The sequence below is a fragment of the Triturus cristatus genome, chromosome 2_2 (assembly GCF_964204655.1).
Source record: "Triturus cristatus chromosome 2_2, aTriCri1.1, whole genome shotgun sequence".
Taxonomy (NCBI): Eukaryota; Metazoa; Chordata; class Amphibia; order Caudata; family Salamandridae; genus Triturus; species Triturus cristatus.
The window spans coordinates 1,037,541,900-1,037,560,998 of record NC_140582.1 but is presented as its reverse complement, the minus strand read 5'-3'; the positions used below and the strand labels follow the sequence as shown (position 1 = coordinate 1,037,560,998).

The 19,099-nt window shown below is 47.4% G+C and overlaps 1 protein-coding gene across 2 annotated transcripts in view; it reads left to right on the top strand.

The window, feature by feature from the left end:
* HGFAC (HGF activator) overlaps positions 1-19,099 on the top strand; it is an 882,006-nt gene that overhangs the window by 519,923 nt on the left and 342,984 nt on the right. For both annotated transcript variants that reach the window (XM_085642492.1, XM_085642493.1), the window contains one exon: positions 11,424-11,601. In XM_085642492.1, the coding sequence (XP_085498618.1) occupies positions 11,424-11,601 (178 nt within the window). The remainder of the gene's footprint in view (positions 1-11,423; positions 11,602-19,099) is intronic.

Here is a 19,099-nt window from a genome sequence, read left to right as displayed (position 1 = left end):
TTGCCTTTCTTCAAGAGACACACTTACACGCATCGGGGAATACCGGTTTTGCAGCTTCCTGGGGCGCCCATCGCTATTTTTCTAACTTCAGCAACTATGCTAGAGGCACAGCGATCTTAGTTCATAAAAGAATCCCGTTCCACTGCCAGGCATTCCTTGGGGACAGGGACGGGCGCTATTGCATTGTGAAAGGAGTGTTGATGGGACATGTGGTCGCTCTGGTATGTGTATATGCTCCTAACACGGATTCCCCAGATTTTTTCCACGCGCTTGCTGCCCAGTTGGCCTCCCTTGCACCCGCTGCCATCCTGCTCAGCGGCGACCTCAACTTGCTGCTGAATGTGGGGCTCGATAGCACCTCAGGGGCCGCTGACTCCAAGCCTAGGGCTAGACGCGCGCTCTTGGACCTTTGCACTCGTTTCGCCCTCACTGACGTATGGCGCAGGCGCAACCCAGGCACCACGGCCTACACACACTTCTCTGGGCAACACAACACCTGGACCAGGATTGACTACTGGCCCTGTCCCTCTGGTATCACACATCAGGAACCCTCCCTAGAACCTATTCTGACCATTCGCCGGTGGTACTGGGCTTGGACGTCCCTCGCCCGGAGGGGTTTGAGCGGCAGTGGCGTTTTCCCGGCAAGGCGCTTCTGGATGATCTCTTTGTCCATGAGGTGACTGAGGCCATAGAAGACTATTTTGCGCTAAACACTGGCTCAGTGGACTCATGGGCTGTCCTGTGAGAGGGGTTCAAGGCCTATATCAGAGGGGTTTGCATTGCTAAACAGGCTGGGGTCCTGAGGGCACTACGCTCGACAATCACGCGCTTGGAGGCGCAGCTGGATGCGGTTGATGTAGAGGCGCGACGGTCGCCCTCCGACGAGATATTCGCTCAGCGCTTGAGCCTCCTGTCAGACTTTCGGGAGGCTGCGGATAAGGAGATCCTGTATCTGGGGAAATATCATGTGGCTCGGCGGTGTGGGGAGGGGGATCGGCCGGGGCGCACGCTCGCACAGGTCTTGAGACCGCCGTATAGTAAGTCCCTGATAACCGAGGTGCGGGGAGTAGATGGTACGCTCCGCGCACAGCCCGCTGAGATTCGGGATGAATTCCTGGCCTATTATACTGAGTTGTATACCTCCAAATTGGGTGAATCCTCTGCCGCCCGGGACGCCTACCTGTCTGAGATCGCGCTTGTGTTTCTGGATAGGGGCATGCAGGAATTTATGGCGGAGCCCATAACAGTGACGGAGGTACGGGGAGCGATTAAAGTGCTCCGGAGCTCTTCTGCTCCGGGTCTTGACGGCTTCTCCGGAGATTTTTACAAGGCCTTCTCTGATCTGTTGGCGCCTAGGCTCATAGAGGTCTATGCGGAGGCGTTGGAGCGTGGTTCGCTCCCGGCTACTCTACGAGAGGCGGTCGTGGTCCTGCTCCCGAAGCCAAACAAGGACCCATTGCTGCGTGGGTCGTATAGGCCCCTTTCCCTCTTAAACACCGACTATAAGATTTTAGCCAAAATAGTGGCCAACAGACTCTCTCAACTGATGGAGTTCATTATCTCGCCAATGCAGTCGGGCTTTGTCCCCCGTCGCTCGACGTCGCTGAATTTGCGGACGTTATTCACGGTTTTGCACAGAATCAACCCAGCCACACCTGCGGCGGCGATTCTACTTGACACCGAGAAGGCGTTTGATTCCTTAGAATGGCCATTCTTTCTTGCTGTTATGGAACGCATGGGCATGCCGGGGAATTTTCTGGCCACGGTTCGTCTCCTCTATAGCCGCCCCACGGCACGTCTACGTATCAACGGTACGTTATCCCGCCCTTTCTCCCTAACGCGTGGCACACGCCAGGGCTGTCCGCTTTCCCCGCTCTTGTTCATTTTAGCCATGGACCCCCTGATACGGCATTTCCAGGAGCGGCACCTCCACAGGGGTCTCCAGTTTAGGACGGGCCCGTTGCTGGCCTCCCTTTACGCAGACGACACTATCCTGTATGTAAGGGAACCACAGGTCAATCTTGCCCCCCTGATTCGTGAGATCCTGCGCTTTGGTAGCCACTCGGGACTGGGCATAAACTGGCACAAATCTATTATATTCCCATTGACTAGCGGCACCTCCCCGTGGCAGTGTGAGTTCCCATTGGAGTGGTGCTCGGACTCAGTACGCTACTTAGGCATTCAGATCCATTTGAGCACAGACGAAATCATCCGCCTCAACTATGGACGCGCGGTGGCGCGGTTGGAGACTCAGGTGGAGGGTTGGCTGCGCCTCCCGCTCTCCATGTCGGCCAGAATAGCCATCATAAAAATGATTGTGCTCCCCAAATTTTTGTATCTTTTTAACAATATCCCTGTTCCCCTCACTCGGTCTTTCTTCTCCACCTTGATGTCCCTCCTGATCCGACTGGTCTGGGGCGGGAAACACCCCCGGATTCGTTGGAAGACTCTCACACTCCCGCAGGATAGGGGAGGCCTCGGCGTACCGGATCTGTACCTATACTATCTGGTCGCGCAGTGTGCACATGCGTATGCCTGGTACCATCCGGACGCTCGAATCCCGTTTTTGCGCCCTGAGGCAGACTTTGTGCTCCCAGGTCAGTTGGCTGCCGTTTTGCCCAAGGGTATCCCCAGAAACCCAGTAGATATCCAAACAGTGTCCACCACTAGCTGGGCCTGGAAGAAACTTTTGAGCTATTTAGCTCACCCTCGCCTATATTCCTCTTCGCTTCCTATTCGCAACCCGGGACTACTGCCGGGCGCGGACGAGGCGATTGTGCAGCGAACGTTGAGTAAATTTAACCTCACCAGGATGGGAGATTTATACCCGGAAGGGCACATATTCTCGGCGTCGGAAGTGGCGCGCTTTAGCGAGGCTACATTCATGGACAGATTCGTTCTGCGCGGACTCTATTGCGCGGCCAGGGCGGCAATTGAGGGTTTTCCCCCTTGAGCCTGCTTCCTTTGAACCCCTTACCATTATTATTGACAGAGAGACGGGGGCCCATATAGTCTCGAGGCTGTACAAGGCGTGTGCGGCTTTGCTCCCTTGTGCGGAGGACCGGGCGCGGGTGGAATGGGAGACGGACCTGGGTAGGCCTATCACAGATGAGCAATGGACGGCCTGCTGTAAGGTTACTGCTACGGTATCTTTGAACAGTCGTCACAAACTCCTTCACTATAAATTCCTCCGCCGTTGGTACGTGACCCCAGACAGACTCCATTCCACTGACCCTGCACGACCTCACCTCTGTTGGAAGTGCGCAGCACCACATGCAGACTTCGCACACTTGTCCTGGACCTGTCCGAGGCTGCAAACATTCTGGACACAAGTCTACAAGGTCTTGGAAGACATGTTAGAGCTTACACTTGTTCCCACTCCGGAGGTGGCGTTGTTGGGCTACACAGCAAATTTCCCTAAAAACGTTCGCAGGTTGGCCGCTATGGGTCTACTTCTTGCTAAACGAGAAATCGCCAGGCGCTGGGGGGATAGACGGGCCCCTATGGTCCAATCGTGGCTCACTGCTATGGCGTTTTGCAGCGCGAATAGCGAACTCTGTTCCGGTCTCCTTCCCGCGACGGCGCGTCCTAAGGATATCTGGGGCCCTTACAAATCGTACATTGCGGGCCTCCCCGGCTCCCCCTCGTCGCCCACACATTCCGGCATAGTTCCAACGGGAGTAGGGTAGGCGAGATGACATGGGCGCTGGGAGGCTGGGGAAGTCGGGGTCGGAATGGAATGGTGTGTCCCATGGGGCGTTTGTTGTGGGAGGGTGGTTGGCATGGTATGCACATGGGTGGTGGACTGTGCGTAGAGGGAGGGGGTGGCTGGGGACCATGGGCATGAATGGGCGCTGTCAATCTCCTCTGTTTCAGGTTGGACAAGTACGGATGGGGGAATGAGCAAGGGGGTTCTGATGTTTGATGCCACTCATAACTTACATATATTGCAAGGGAGCTGGAAATGTTTTGATGTACCTCTATACTTTGTCATCGATGATTGCACAGCTAACATTTGTGTATCGTTTGATTTTGCAAATCTAAATAAAGCTTTAAAAAAAAAGGAGTCTCTCTTTTCCAGCAGCATGTTTCTGTTCCCTTCCACAAACAATACAGGCAGGCTGTGGGCCCGGACAAGGAGAACTATAGATTCAAAACTCTACCATAGAGTGGCTGCAGCAGTGATAGCCCTCCTTGTTTCATCAGACTCTGAGGATTGTGGTGAGGATGATAAGAAAATGTTTTTGGGTTCCTAGCTAGAATCATTGAGAAGATGGAGTGTCTGGCGGCAGAATTACTGGATGTTCCTCTGATATTGTACAATGCCAGTGCCAGCATTCTCCCCAGCTGAGGTTGCCCCCTGCTACAAGCATTTGCATGATGTTGTTTTGGGAGAATGAAAGGACTCTGATCACATGAAACTACCTAGGTTAATGACTCAAGTGTACCTTATCAAATACATGGAGTCCCTTTCCAGCATCAGTATCTGTGGACCCGCTGGTTGACAATTTGGTGCGGCTTTCATTCCATGGTTGAGTATGACGTCCTGAAAGATTCTGCTGAGGGAAAAGTTAATTTTTCTTAGAATTTTTCAACTACTAGTCTCATTTGGTACTTCGGACAGGTACCTATGTTGCCTATACTTCTCATTCGTGGAGGAGGACTGGGAGTGTTCTGCTCTGTTAGGATCCACACAGAGTGAAGCAGAGTTTCTGGCTGACATTTCCTTTGGTGTGGTTAATATTGCGACTTTGGCTGGGGGTGCTCTAGGAGTAGCCTGCTATAATTTGCTATCGAAGGACTGGCATACACTGCTTCCCAGAATTCTATGACTTCAAAGTCACCTTTTGTTCTGAATCAGCTGGAAGATAAATTGCATTGTCTGTTTAAGGAATGTAGGTATTCTTCTTCCTTAATTCATCAAACTGAGCTGCATTCCTCTTGCCCTTTTTCATTAGACTGGCACATTGTCACAGTCTGTTTATCAGAGGTTTCCTTCTATGTGTCCAGCTTGGAGGCATTGTGGGTGAGGCCATTTTGCAAAGGAGGGTAAGCCCTTCCCTCTAGGTAAGATACAGAGGTCTGACTATGCTGGCTGGTCTCTAAAAGGCCAGTTGGCGCATATCTTCATTCAGGACTTTGTGAATGCTTGAGAGCTGTCCATTTCAGACACCTGGGTCCTGCAGGTGTTGAGGGTCACTTAGCCCAATACATTTGATACCCTTCCTCAAGAGTTGAAGGTCATTTCTGTGCCTTGATCACTTTGCCTAGTCAGACGTTTGACCCTGTCTCAAGGTTTTTGCATCTCTCGAGAATTCCAAACTTCCCAGGTTCAGCTTCTGCTTTCTGGTCCATGATCTCTAGCTAAGGTTATTCAGAAGTCTTGTTGCCTTCTTCTTTGAAATTATAGTCTTGGCACTGGGTTGCAGCCCACTCCCTGTTGTCTGTCTTTTGTGATGAATTAGGTATGTCTGTGTTGCAAATTCTTTGGAAGGGGGTTGGGTTAAATGTCTCTGCGTCCATTTTAGGGGCCCAGCTGGCACATATTAAAGCATACTGTAAGGTTTGGAATAGTTTGGGGAATGGTGACTTGCTGGCATCTAGTCTTTTGAAGAGTTTTTTCTTTTACCTATTCTATGATGCAACCTCTAGCCCCTCTCTGGAATGTGCCCATAGTCCTGCGTGCCTTGCAGGCAGCTCCTTTAAACCTTTTGGGTATGTAGATATTGAGTTCTTGACTCAGCTGGTGTTTCTCTTCGAGAGCGGATTTAGGGTCAGGCAACTTGATGTTTGTGGTTGGGGTGTGAGACCATGTTAAACGCTGTAGAGAGGTTCAAAAGAATGAGGGCTGTCATGTCTTCTCCGTCAAGGACCATGTGGATGTCATTTTGGGCGACAATGAGTGCTGTTTATGTACTGGGGTTGGGTCTGAATCCAGACTGCATAGAGTCGAGGATGTGGTGGTTGGTGAGGAGTTGGTTAATTAGCTTCTCTAAGACCTTTATCGGATATGGGAGGAGGGACATGGGTTCATTGTTGGAAAGCATGAGTGGGTGAGCGGATGGTTTCTTGAGCAGGGGCATGATGGTGGCATGTTTCCAGGTGTCTGAGAATGTGGCTGACTAGATGAAGGCATTGAGGATGGGTGTTAGTGCTGCGCTAATCGGTAGGAGTGCTTTGGTGAAAGCGTGGTGGGGGCAGGGATTAGATGGAGCCCACAAGCAGATTGTCTTCAAGTTAGCAACAATTTCCATGGTGGTGACAACAGGCCATGAGGTCAGGGTTTATTTATCAGCCGTGATGGAAAGTTGAGTTGCGACAGTGACAGGATCCGGTTGAGGGGTGAAGTTACCATATATGGAGGTGATTTGTTGTTTCAAAAGAAATTCAAGAGCGTCTTTCAATAGTCTAGTGAGAGGGTGATATTGCTGGAGGTGGCAAGAGGCGCGGTGAAATCTTTGATGGTGGCTGTGCGAAAATGGGTTATTGATTGAGAGGGATGAAGCCCTACTCAAGCAACAACCACATTATTTGTGCTTAACCCTCTGGTAGCTTGGCACAAAATCAGTCAGGCTTAACTTTATGCAATGTGTAAAGTATTTATGCAGCCCACAACAGCAATAAAGAGAAGACACAACGCAAGAAAAATTCCACACCAATTTAGAACTATACAGTACATTTTAATAAATACAATGAGATTAAAATGACAAAAATCCAATCTGTAGAACCGTAGATATGCAGTTTCAAAGGTTTAGGTAAGCACCAAAAAGCACAAAGCGCCATTCACGATTATCTGGTCATGCTAGAATGGGGGAAAGACACAATTCAGGCCAACAGTGATACAGCACAGGTCGGATACAAGATCCCGTTGGGCATCGTCGAAGGTTGTTGCTTGAGTTTCGCATTTGCGGTCACCGCTGGCTGTCGATGCTGTTGCACGAAGTGCAGACTTGGCGTTGCTAGTCGTGGTTCGCTATCACTGTAGTGTGAAAAGTCGGGGTCTACTGAAGCTTTGCATTGGCGGTCATCGTGGTTGACAAGGTCTCTGTGAAAACGGGCCATTCGCAGTCAAGAAGTTCTGAATCATTCAGGACTACTTCTCTTCTCCACTAGTTCTGGGGTCACAAAAGGCTAGTGTGAAGTTATGTGTGTGTGGTGAAGCAGCTCCTTTTGAAAAGAAAGTGGTGCTGTGGCCAGCTCCGCCCCTTCTATCCTATTAGGATGGCCCATCCTGCCGACACCTAATACCCCTTATTGTTACTGTCTGGGAGTCACACACAAAGGATAACTGCCAACTAACTCAGTCATGCACTAGCGTGGAAGGGTATGGGCCCTTTTCCTTACCCCTTCTAACGGATCTTTTTAGAAAGCTTGAGGAATAAAGGAGTTAGCTCTTCAATCCAAGATAAAAATTACAGTGTAACCCTTTTGGTCACACAGTAAAGCTCAGAGTCAAGAATTCTCGTTAAGTATGGATTTATTACAAATTCAAAGCCAGAGTAATATAAATAAGTCTCAGAAACATTGCATAACAATTCAAAATTATCAAAGAACTTCCAACTCTATGAATAAAGTTGATTCTCAAAAGCAAATTACAAATGAGAACCTCAGTAGCAACTGTGCATATTATAAGAAATACATCATAATGAGAAGATTGAAAGTTCCGATCTTTCTGTCTATGATACATGAGGGTTTCTAATCCCTAAGTTAAACTACGCTAAAGAATGCTAAGCTAAATCCCAATTAGATCCATAAAGTAAGAAAGGTGTCAGCGTAGGAAAACTTCAGTAGAAGTTTTCTAGAGTAAAGTATTGCATAGCCTGAAGCCACCAACGAGAATAAAGCATAGAGCACAGAGGTCTAAACCTCTCTTAGCCTAAAGGAAATCTCTGCATATGCACTACAAAGCCACAGAACATTGCCCAGTTATACCCTCAGAGACACTCCTAAATCAATGTTAAAGGTTCAATTAGTGACCAACATCAAACAGTACTTTCTTTGGCAAACACACTGGTAATTCTCCTTTCTTGTGATGTACATTTCGAAAGACAGACTACTAACTCTTCTTCTTTGATCCATATATTTGAAGACGCCCTTGGATTTGTCTCTCAATTCCACACAGACAGTAGTCCTCCCTTCAGACCATGAATTCTATTGTCCTTGACTCCCTTCATGCTTCCTTACCTGTTTCACACAAAGAGCCTTTCCCCATTCATTAAGTCATCGAACCAGGCACCCGGAGAGGAAATAAAAACACTCCATCCGAGAAAAACATTCACACTGAAGATTAGACATTGTGAAACCCAAATGCTTAAGGCATTTGGTCAAATTAGCAAATTAAAGACTCAAATACAGGATGTGACCCAGTAAACGCTAATGTATGAACAGTCATGTTATCAGAGTAAATGCAATTCATATGAATACACGTTCCATTATATAAAGCAAATATCTTAAACTGCAATTCGTTACTGAAAATAAAGCATTAATGAACACATGTTTATAAATGTCGAGATTACATGGCAAGTGCACTTGATATATAGCTTTAAGTGCACCTTTCTTTCCTAGGTTACATTAAATCTCGTTAGTACATAAGGCCTTAGTAGTTAGTATACACATATGTGGCCTAATCATTAATCACATGGATGGAGCCAATTTTGCACTGCTCCACATGTGACCTAGAATACAGGCTGTAGGCACCAAATGGTAAGGACAGGAAAATGCCAACTTTCTAAAACTGGCAATTTTATAATTGTGACTGAAAATCCAACTTCATCATTATAAGGAATTTTAATTACAATTCCTTAGACAACAAACATGACTTTTCTACCTGTTTCCAAACAAATGTTTTAACTTATTTAATGTAATAAAGTAACCCAATGTTATTCTATGGGAGAGGTAGACCTCACTGTTGTAAAAAATGAATTAAGGAGTTTTTCCCCACAATTTAAATACAATGCACTCTATGTACTGTTTAGGCCTTACTTTAGGGGTTACATCAATAAATGACAATGTATCCTCTGGTGGACTATATATTGTTCACTATTCACATTCATCCAGATTACTTGTATCGCTCTCTACAAAAATAACACAAAATGGAGAAATATCATTCTCTGCTCAAAATAGTGTGCCAGCACGCAAATGTGGTAATAGAATTTGTACAAATCGGTTTATTAAAAACAATAAAAACAGTTCATAATAAAAGAAAATCAAATGTCACAGGGAATCATATATTTCATATCTATACACAGTATTACCAGTATCCTGCAACAATTGTATACACGTAAGACTCAATCTTGCAGAGGGAAATGAAACAAATAGAAAAAGGAGAGTATTAAAAGACAATATACTTTGTCATTAATAAACCATATCCGTGTTAAAGTAGCACTAAGGCTGGAACTCGATGAGACTTATTTGATATCTATTGTGCCAACACGCAACACAGATTAGGTGTCAAAGCATTGACCCGTTTCGATGGTATCATCCTGGTTAAACCATATTTCTCAAGACAGTAATATTAACTCCCAAGTTGCATATGTAAGGACAATCAATATGATATACCTTCCAGATATTATTTAGCTGATTGTGAGAATACAAACAGATATTTCCACTGGCTCACAATATCGTAGCCATCCCTAAAAATGTCTCGTACGGATGATCAATCTTGCAAGCTACAGATCGCAACTTACACAATCATAACAGCAGATGTTTCCTCTATAATGCACTGAATGACACTACCACAGATGCTCCCGGAATAGCTCATATGGAAGTTCGATCTTTAAAAATGGCCCATAATTGAAGGCAAATGGTTTACTCTGTGTCCTAAAATGGTATTGGTTTCTTAATATGCTAATAGCAAGGGAACTTTCAAATAATTGTTCCAGATTTTGCCCTTCATCAATTGGGTCTTATTCTCCAAAATCTGGTGCTGTTATACGTCCGGTCTTTGTTTATTCAAGAAAAGAGTCTAGGGGTGACTTATATGTATTAAAAAGGGAGTTTTAGGCTTGGCCAAGGTTTCTATTGCCAAGTCGAATTCGCAGTTTAAAACAGCATACGGGCTGCAATGTCAGGCTTGAGAAATGGTTTAGTGAGCTGCTTAAGCGGGTGGTCCAATACGTGCTGCAGGCCCACTTATTGCATTTCATTTACTGGCCCTTGGTATGTGGTATACCACTTTACATTGTACTAGGGACTTATAAGTAAATGAAATATGCCAATCAGCTGTAAGCCAATTCTTTTACCTGTTTTAGGGAGTGAGCACAAGCATTTTAGCATTGGTTAGCTGTGGTAAAGTGTGCAGAGTCCTAAAGTCAACAAAAACAAATTCAGCAAATCAGGAGGGGAGAAAGCAAAATGTTTGGAGAAGACGACACTAAGGGGGGGGGGGGGGGGGAGGTCTAACAATGGTGAAGATTTCCTTGCGCTGTTAGTTCTGGTGTTGATGCGGTCTGCAAGAGTTGCATGCTTGGTGTGCTGTATCTGCTCGTGGCAGCGTCTTGGGGCTGATTTAAAGATGGCTTTATCTGCAGTTTTGACTTACTCTCCATTTGTGCTCCAGATGCTTGCAGTAGCGTTTCGTCAGACTAAGTTCCTCTGTGTATCAGCTGGCTGTGGCCCGGCTCTAGCCTTTTGGTTGCACTTGAGGGGAGCAGGAATGTTAAGGCATGCAGCGATCCCGCTGTTGAGGTTCCCGATGGTTCGCAGCAAGCTACGGGCGTGCTCGTGCAGGTGCTTGAAGAGGGCAGAAGCACTCCTCTTCTGAGAATAACCTACAGATGATGACCTGATACCTTAGTCCCAGTTGTCATTGTCAAAGCCATTATTTCCCTGGCTGGCCTCCCTTGAAGGTCAACCTTCGGGTTGGCTTGGATGTGTTGACTGTAATATCATGCAGTGCGGTAAATGGGGAGTACATTGCATCATTCTTCTGGGCTTTCCTGTCTTGAGGCTGGAAACCCCTCTTGAATAAATGACACTGACAGACTAATGAAGGATACTGGTATGCAACCAGGACATTTATCTGCAAGCAGGGGCAACCCAGTGCCCTATGCTCACCCAATAGGCAAAGAGGCACGATACACTTTTTGAATGGAGGTACAACATGTGATGCATCCCACACCCGAATTCCATAGGTCTCCCGCTGCACCCACCCACAATGCATGTTTTGTTTGTACCACTATGCCCAATAAAAAGCCTGCAGCTTTGCTACTACTAGTCCTGTAAAATGTTCTGCATCCCAATCAGCGGGCTCTCTTTTTTAATCAAATTTAAGATGAGAAAAGACTGTAGAAGAACATGATAAATAATGGTTAATGTAAAGAATTGCAACAGCTTTAACAAACAAATTACGTTTTCTATGAGTTACCTTCTACTGTACGTATTCAAAGTCACTTTCACTCATCAGTTCTCTCTCTGTCGTGTAGATCCCAACCAAAAATGCTATCATCGCAACGGCGCTGAAATATACCGAGGGGTTGCGAGGACGACTCGGTCCGGCAGAGAGTGCATACCGTGGAATTCAGATCTGCTTTACAAGGAGATCCACTCTGATGTGGTTGAAGATGCTACAGAGAAAGGCCTGGGGTCCCACTCATACTGCAGGTGAGCAAAGCCTATGCAGCAACCAAATGCTGGAGCCTCCATGTCAGGGTTCTAAAAAGTGGGTCCTGGAGGGACGGATCCATGCCAGATTATCAGCATATCCCCATTTAGATAAATGTAGCTCTCATAAAAATATGGCATGGATCTTGCCCTCCAGGACCAACTTTGGAAAGCCCTGCTCTATATATTACATTTATGTAGGCGGGGCACAGACTTTCAAGATGATCCGATCACTCAAGCCCACTGTGCATTGTCTTTAATTCAGCGCATTGTGCCAAGAGTGGGGCCTCGAAGTACTGTCCCTTGCCAAATGAAAGCATGCAGGCGCATTCAATAATTGAGAATGCACCTTCAGCGCTGAATTTCAATTGTCTTGTCAGTGCACTGAACTAACTGGAGAACGCCACGGAGATCCAAGACAAAATACCACTAAAAAAAGAGGCGATAGGTACATAGAGACTTACAAACGCAGAGATAGAGATAGACAAATACAATTGGATCAAAAAATAGGAAGAGATAAAGTGAAGAACACCCCCAGTATCACTGACGAAGCGATTATGAATGGCCATTGAATGGCTAAAAGTGAAGCCAGGCAATGGCAAAGCCAATAGGTTTAGGGGTTTTATAGTGCATGTACTCAGAAACACACAACATGCAGATGCAGAGGCACCCGCTTCTCCCGTGTCCCCTCTCCTGCCCCCCAACTGCAAACCGTGCCGGCCGCCACTGAAGGCCAGGTTGGAATTATAATAGATGATCAGGTTACACTCAGGTGACACCAATGTAGATAATGGACTCATAACCTGAAGCAGCCTAAGTTCTTCTAAGATACTGGGATCCAGTGACATTAAAAGTGGATAGGGTTTGGTATGGTTCAGTTTAAGAAGGTTGCTGATAGCCACCATCAGGTTAAGGATAATCTTCCAGACATGCTGGACAAGCTCTGCCTGATACGAGACAATCCAAAGACCACTTAGGTGTCGGCAGCGTACATGTAAAATCTGATAGCCATCTGATGAAGGAGGGAGGCCAGTGTATGGATATAAACGTTAAACAAGAAGGGTGATAGAATCGACCAGTGTCAGACATCACAACTGAGACCTACGAGTTTTCACCTAAAAGAAGGAGACAGAGATATCAACTGATAACGGTCAGTCGCAAAGGCCACCAAACAGCCAAGGTCTTGAATACCTATATTGGAAAGGCTAAAGGCTAGAATAGTACGGATGATGTTGTTGAAGGCTGCTGAACGGTCGAAAAGGATCAGAGCCTCGACACGATCCTCATCTACAGGTCTATGTAAGCCATCCAGTACTGAAACTGCCACAGGCTCTGTGCTTCTACCCTGGTAGAAACCAGCTTGCAATGAGTCAAAATTCCATTCTCCCCCAAGAATTTCTAAAGTTGGTAAAAAAAAGTCGTTTCTCCAGTAGCTTAGCCCATTCTGGGAGAAGAGAAACAGGTCCAAAATTGTTCACATTTGAGAATAGCTGTCTTCCATTGTACTGGAAAGCAGCCAACTGAAAATGTTATCGAACATAAATTGAAATGTATTTATTAGCAATGTTCTAGAACAGCGTAATCGTTTAGGAAGGACCGTATCCGAGGGAGACCTTGAAAGTCGGTATTTTTTTACAACATTTATTAAAACCAGCTCTTCGGAAATGAGAGTAAGCTAGCAAGACCTTCACATAATTGGGTCGAAGAGCTAATAATCGTTTGAGTGACCCAGGTGAACTGTAGTTCCTCAGTGGTCCTAAATAATTCTTTGGCGAAATTAGGAACTAGGGGCCAGATGTACGACCCTTTTTTGTGGCCGCAAAAAAGGGTAATAGCATGTACAAATGCTATTTTGCGAGTAACTGACTCGCAAAATAGCATGTGTGACTCTCGTTATTAGGAAGGGGAGTCCCTTCCTAATAGCGAGTCAACATGCTGGGCCAGATGTACGACCCATTTTTGCATGCGCAAACCGGTTTGCAACTGCATGTGAAATAAGTTTTTTAAGGGCAGGCAGTGGTCCCAGGGACCACTGCCTGCCCTTAAAAAATGAAACAAAAACGTTTCTTTTTTTTTTTTTAAATGCATCCCGTTTTCCTTTAAGGAAAACGGGCTGAATTAAAAAAAAGAAAAATACTGCTTTATCTAAAAGCAGTCCCAGACATGGTGTACATTTGATTTTGCGACTCGCAATTTTTCGCAAATTGAGAGGTGCAAAATGAAATGGTCGTACATCTGGCCCGCTATGTACTAGTGTTTTGCGACTGCAAAACACTCGCAGTTTACCACCTACTTCAAGTAGGTGGTAAACCACTCGCAAAGGAGAAGGGGTCCCCAGAGGACCCCATCCCCTTTGTGAGTATGTTGGAAAATATTTCTTAAGAGCAGAAAGTGGTCCCAGGGACCACTGCCTGCCCTTAAAAAATGAAACAAAAACATTTCATTTTCTTAAAAAATGCATCCCGGTTTCCTTTAAGGAAAACGGGCTGAATTTAAAAAAAAAAAAATACTGCTTTATCTAAAAGCAGTCCCAGACATGGTGTACATTTGATTTTGCGACTCGCAATTTGTCGCAAATTGCGAGATGCAAAATCAAATGGTCGTACATCTGGCCCGCTATGAACTAGTGTTTTGCGACTGCAAAACACTCGCAGTTTACCACCTACTTCAAGTAGGTGGTAAACCACTCGCAAAGGGGAAGGGGTCCCCAGAGGACCCCATCCCCTTTGTGAGTATGTTGGAAAATATTTCTTAAGAGCAGAAAGTGGTCCCAGAGACCACTGCCTGCCCTTGATTTTTGAATGCATCCTGTTTTCCTCTAAGGAAAACGGGCTGCATTAAAAAACAAGCATTTACAATGCAATGGTCTTGGCATTGTTAAAGTTAGAGCTATTGGCATTGCTCATGACATTATTTTTGTTTATGTTTTTGTTTTTAAAAAATTTAAAGAAACTGCATTGTTATTTACAATGTCAATAGCTTAATCTCTCTCAAATGCGAGACCTATTGCATTTGCACCCACACACAAATCCACCCACACAGAGGCACACACACACACACACACACATAGAGCCACCCACAGTTACACAGAGCCACACACAGACATGCTGCTGACTTTAAACATTGCATTCTATTTATGTTCTTACTGTGTCTTCTGTAATTCTCTGCTGAGGAGCACTGGCATTCTGTGTACTCAGGTGAGGTAAAATTGTAGTCCATCTGCTATTTTATAAAATGAAAAGTGCTTGCAGGTTCCTGAGGTGGGGGGGGGGGGAACGAAAAGATGCACTATGTAGAGCGATTAAATAAAACATGTTTGGATGTGAGGGCGATCTGGCTGGGGTTGATTGGGAGGGGATATGGCATTATGAAGGTGCAACTATTGGAAAAAAAGGAAATGTTAACATATTATGGCATTTCTCTTTCATTTTGTGAAATGAGTTAACCTGCTTTGTTTATATAAACACATTTATCATGTGTTTTGGTGTGTGCTGCAACTAATATAGAAGTCGTTAAGTATCATCATGTCTTGCCCCTGGCCCCACCCCCTCACTACACTCTTTCTCATTTTAATGAGTATCTGAACTTGATGGCAAACCTAAGTTGAAGTCCTCGAATATTCAGCCTCAACTAAGATGGTCGCAAGTAGAGCGTTTGTTTATGCTTTCCCTACGTCTATGCCGTTTACTACAGTTGGAATTTGTGAATATGGCCGCCATGTTGGCCAGATATCCGTTGCTAGTCAGCTCCCGAAAGGCCGAGTTATTTACTTGACAACTGTTAGACCTGGCACCTTGGCGTGAGTTTCCCTTCCACTTTTTGATGGTGTGCCTCGACTGTTTTGCTGGTGTTGTCCGCTCAGGGCACTGCGCCACGGCTAATCCGTGCCGCAGTGCAAGTGCTCCCTAGGTAAAGTGTACCTGTAATTGATGTCCACGATTGGTTTATTGGATTCACTGTCAGTCCCCAGTAAAGTGCACCAGGGGTGCCAGGGCTCGTGAATGCCAATGCTGCTGGTGGGCTTGCAGCGCTGGTTGCGCCACCCACGGAAGCGGCCTTGTAAAGTGTGTCTAGGGCCTGCCACCGCAGACCCTGTGCGCGGTCCGGGACCGTCGCGCTGACTGCGCAAGTGCCCCCACTTGCCAGTCCCTAAACCTTCCCTTACCTACATATTAGCCACCCCTCTGGTAGGCCCAAGGGCAGGGTGCATTGTAGGCATAAGGTAGGACATGCCCTGATGTGTGTGGCATGTCCTAGTAGTGAATTACAGCCATTTCCGTTTTTCACTATTGAAGGCTACCTGCTCTCCATAGGCCAGAATGGGCTGCCGGGATCACGCCAACGCTGTGACCCCAGTGGACTCAGAGAGCATGGTAGAAGTGTCAAGTTTGGTATGCCTGAACTCAGAATAATAAAATACTTCTTGTAGTCAAGTTTATTTTAGTATCCTGGGTTTGTAAATACTACTTTTAGAAAGTTAGTATTTACTGACCTGACCATCTCAGTCCGCCTCTGCTGTGTGTATGTGTTCTGCCTGGCAACAGTAAGGAGCAGGGTGGGGGGATCCCCAGAGACAGGTTGGCTGCCAGGTGGTGGGTAGAGAGATTACACCTGGATGGGTGGGAGGAGTACACCTTGACTCTTGAATAGACCTGTGCTCTGCCACCACAAAGCCGGCGCCACCCCCTGTGGGGCGGCTGATGTCTCTGCCCTGCTGCTGAAAGGAAAGAGCAGAGTCACCATAACAAAGTGCTCCAGAACTGGACTGAGCCAGGCCTAGGCCCCCTGGCGCTAAAGAACAAAAGAATCATGGTATAAAAGTAGGAGCCTGGCTCCTAAGAAATCAGAATCCTGTTTACCACAAAGAACCTCTACCCGACTAGAAGGAGAAGGAGACGCTGGAGGAGCTGGCCTGCTGCCTGCCTTGCTGAGAAAGGAGAGGAAGAGACTTACTGAAAAGACTTTGCTACTTTGTGCTTGAACATTCTCCAAGGGCTTGATCTGAGCTTGCCCCCTGAACTGAACCCCAGGACCAGTGGGTTCTCTGTGCTTTTGCTCGTCCTCCAATTCGAGCCGTGTGTGCATCCCGCTGGAAAGAGACTGCGCCCCTCATCGCCCCTCCTAGGGCCGTGACACTCAGAAGCTCGCCTGCCTCCAACCCGTGAGAGCCCCGCTCCGTCCCGAGCCGCTCTCTGTTCCCGGGCCAGGCCGCCTGCATCCCTGTCACCGCCTGCCATTGGAGTGCGCTGAACGCGCTATCACCCCTCCTGCCGGAAGCCGTCCGACGACTGTGATCTACGCCGGGTCATCCAGCTGCACTGACTGTGCCCTGTGACACCGCTTCGCTATCCCCGGACACCTCAGGCCGCGCCGCCCCCGCTGTGGAGACCCTCCTGCACCGCCGTGCTACAGGGTCGCGGGCCGCGCCTGCCTACGTGCCCACACCTGCTGATTGAGGACCCAAGAACACTTCCCAAGCTGAGAGTCGCACCGACCTGTGCCGACTCTCCACATCACGAAAGAAGTTCCAGTATCGGGCTCGGGGCCCGCAACGCCTTATTTCCCCGTTCGCAGGAACCGATCTCTGTGAGTACTGGAACTACAAGTAAAGAGACTACAAAGTATCCATTTGAAACTACGAACCCAGAACATTTGCCTGCTGTATAACCTGGCGGCCTAGCGAAAACGTTATTGGTCTTGTGATAAGTCTGTTGAGATATATATACCTTATTTTTACATAAAGGATCGTATTTTTATATATATCCAAGTCTGGTGTCCGTTTCTGGGGGGGTTGATGTATTTACTGTGTGTATGATTGTAAGTGCTTAACCAACAACGCCTGAGGAATCGCCTTGGCTGCTCACGCCACGCACCTAGAGGGTGAGCAAGGGTCATTCGCGAGGGGTTATCCTGCGCCCTGACGTGGAGGAGAGGGTTCCTGCTTGACACAAGGGCAACCTTGCGCCAACCAGAGATCCCCGACTCTAACATTGTTGGCAGCGGTTGGGATTTCGGATTTGCACTTGTAATTTGCATACAGTGAATTATTAATCACCAGATAGTGAGAGCAGACCAAATAACGCAGCCACAGGTTTAAATTTGTTGAGACATCTGCCATTACTGCAACCATGCCTGGCTCGCACTCCGCTGGAAGAGCACTCTCTGTGATTTCTGGAATAGATGAGGTGGATTGGGAGAGACTGGAAGGCTACTCGATGGAGCAATTGAAAGGCTACAGTGTAAAATTCCGAGTCCCCCATGCTGGATTCAAGAGGAGAACCCAGTACGCCAAGGCGCTGAGAGCCTGGAAGGAGTCACGAGACCCACGGAATGCGGGGGACATCGTTCCACCCGACAACCTTGAGGAGCCCAGCAGAGTCCGGTCGCCAGAGGAGCTGGCAGACAGGGCAGCCGACAGGGCGCATGCAATGGAGATGGCAAAGTTGGCCGGACAAATGGAAATGGAAAAGCAGAAGTTGGCCCTGGAGGCACAACAACGCCAAATGGATCATGACATAAGATTGAAGGAGTTGGAGCTGAAGGCGAAAAGTTTGGACACCGCTCCTTCTGGTGGCAGCACTCCACCAGCGCAGGTAGAGTCCAAGGTGTACATCCCCAAAGATGTAGTAAAGGAGTATTTTAGAAAGGATGACATAGGGCAGTGGTTTAGGGCCTACGAGGTGGCCATGTCCTCACACCGGGTCCCTGAGAAAGACTGGGGAGCGGGGTTGTGGGGAAGGTTCCTTGCTGAAGGGCGGGACACACTGTTAGATTTGCCCTTAGAAGTCCAGACCTCATACCCCCATATGAAGGAAGCTTTAATGACCAGGTATGGGTTAACTCCTGAGCTATATAGACAGAGGTTCAGGGAGACCAAGAAGATCCCTGAAAGTACGTATGTGGAATATGTGACCTTTTTCTGCAGAGCGCTGGATGGTTGGGTGAAGGGTAGCAAAGTGAATGATTATCAAGGGCTGCTTGATTTAATTACATGGGAGCACTTGTCCAGTCAATGTTTTCCTGAGCTACGCCAGCACCTGATCGATAGCAAGCTGTCCAACCCGAGGAAGCTTGCTGAGGAGGCGGACCGCTGGCTCAGCACCAGGGTCCACAAGGGTCAAGTGGGAGACTCCGCCAAAGGTGGGCAGGGTCCCCAGCAGAAGAGTGGGGGGGACAAGGGTAAACAGAAGGGGTTCCAAAAAGGCCCCCAAAGTAATTCCCAAGGGAACCAGCAGAAGGGTTCTCAGCCTCCCCCACCCCCGCAGCAGAACGGGGCCCCGACAGGTAGACCTGTTCCAAAGGGGCCCTTCAATTGTTATAAGTGTGGTGACCCGGGTCACATTGCCTCTGATCCGAAGTGTCGCCTGTTTGGTAAGACCGCACCCACTGGTGCTCCACCCCGGCAAGTAGCTAGTGTTAACTTTGGGGAGGAAGTAGCAGTCCAGGAGGGTGGGGGTCCCGGGCAGATGACCCTAGTCTCGCTAGGAGACAGTGAGAT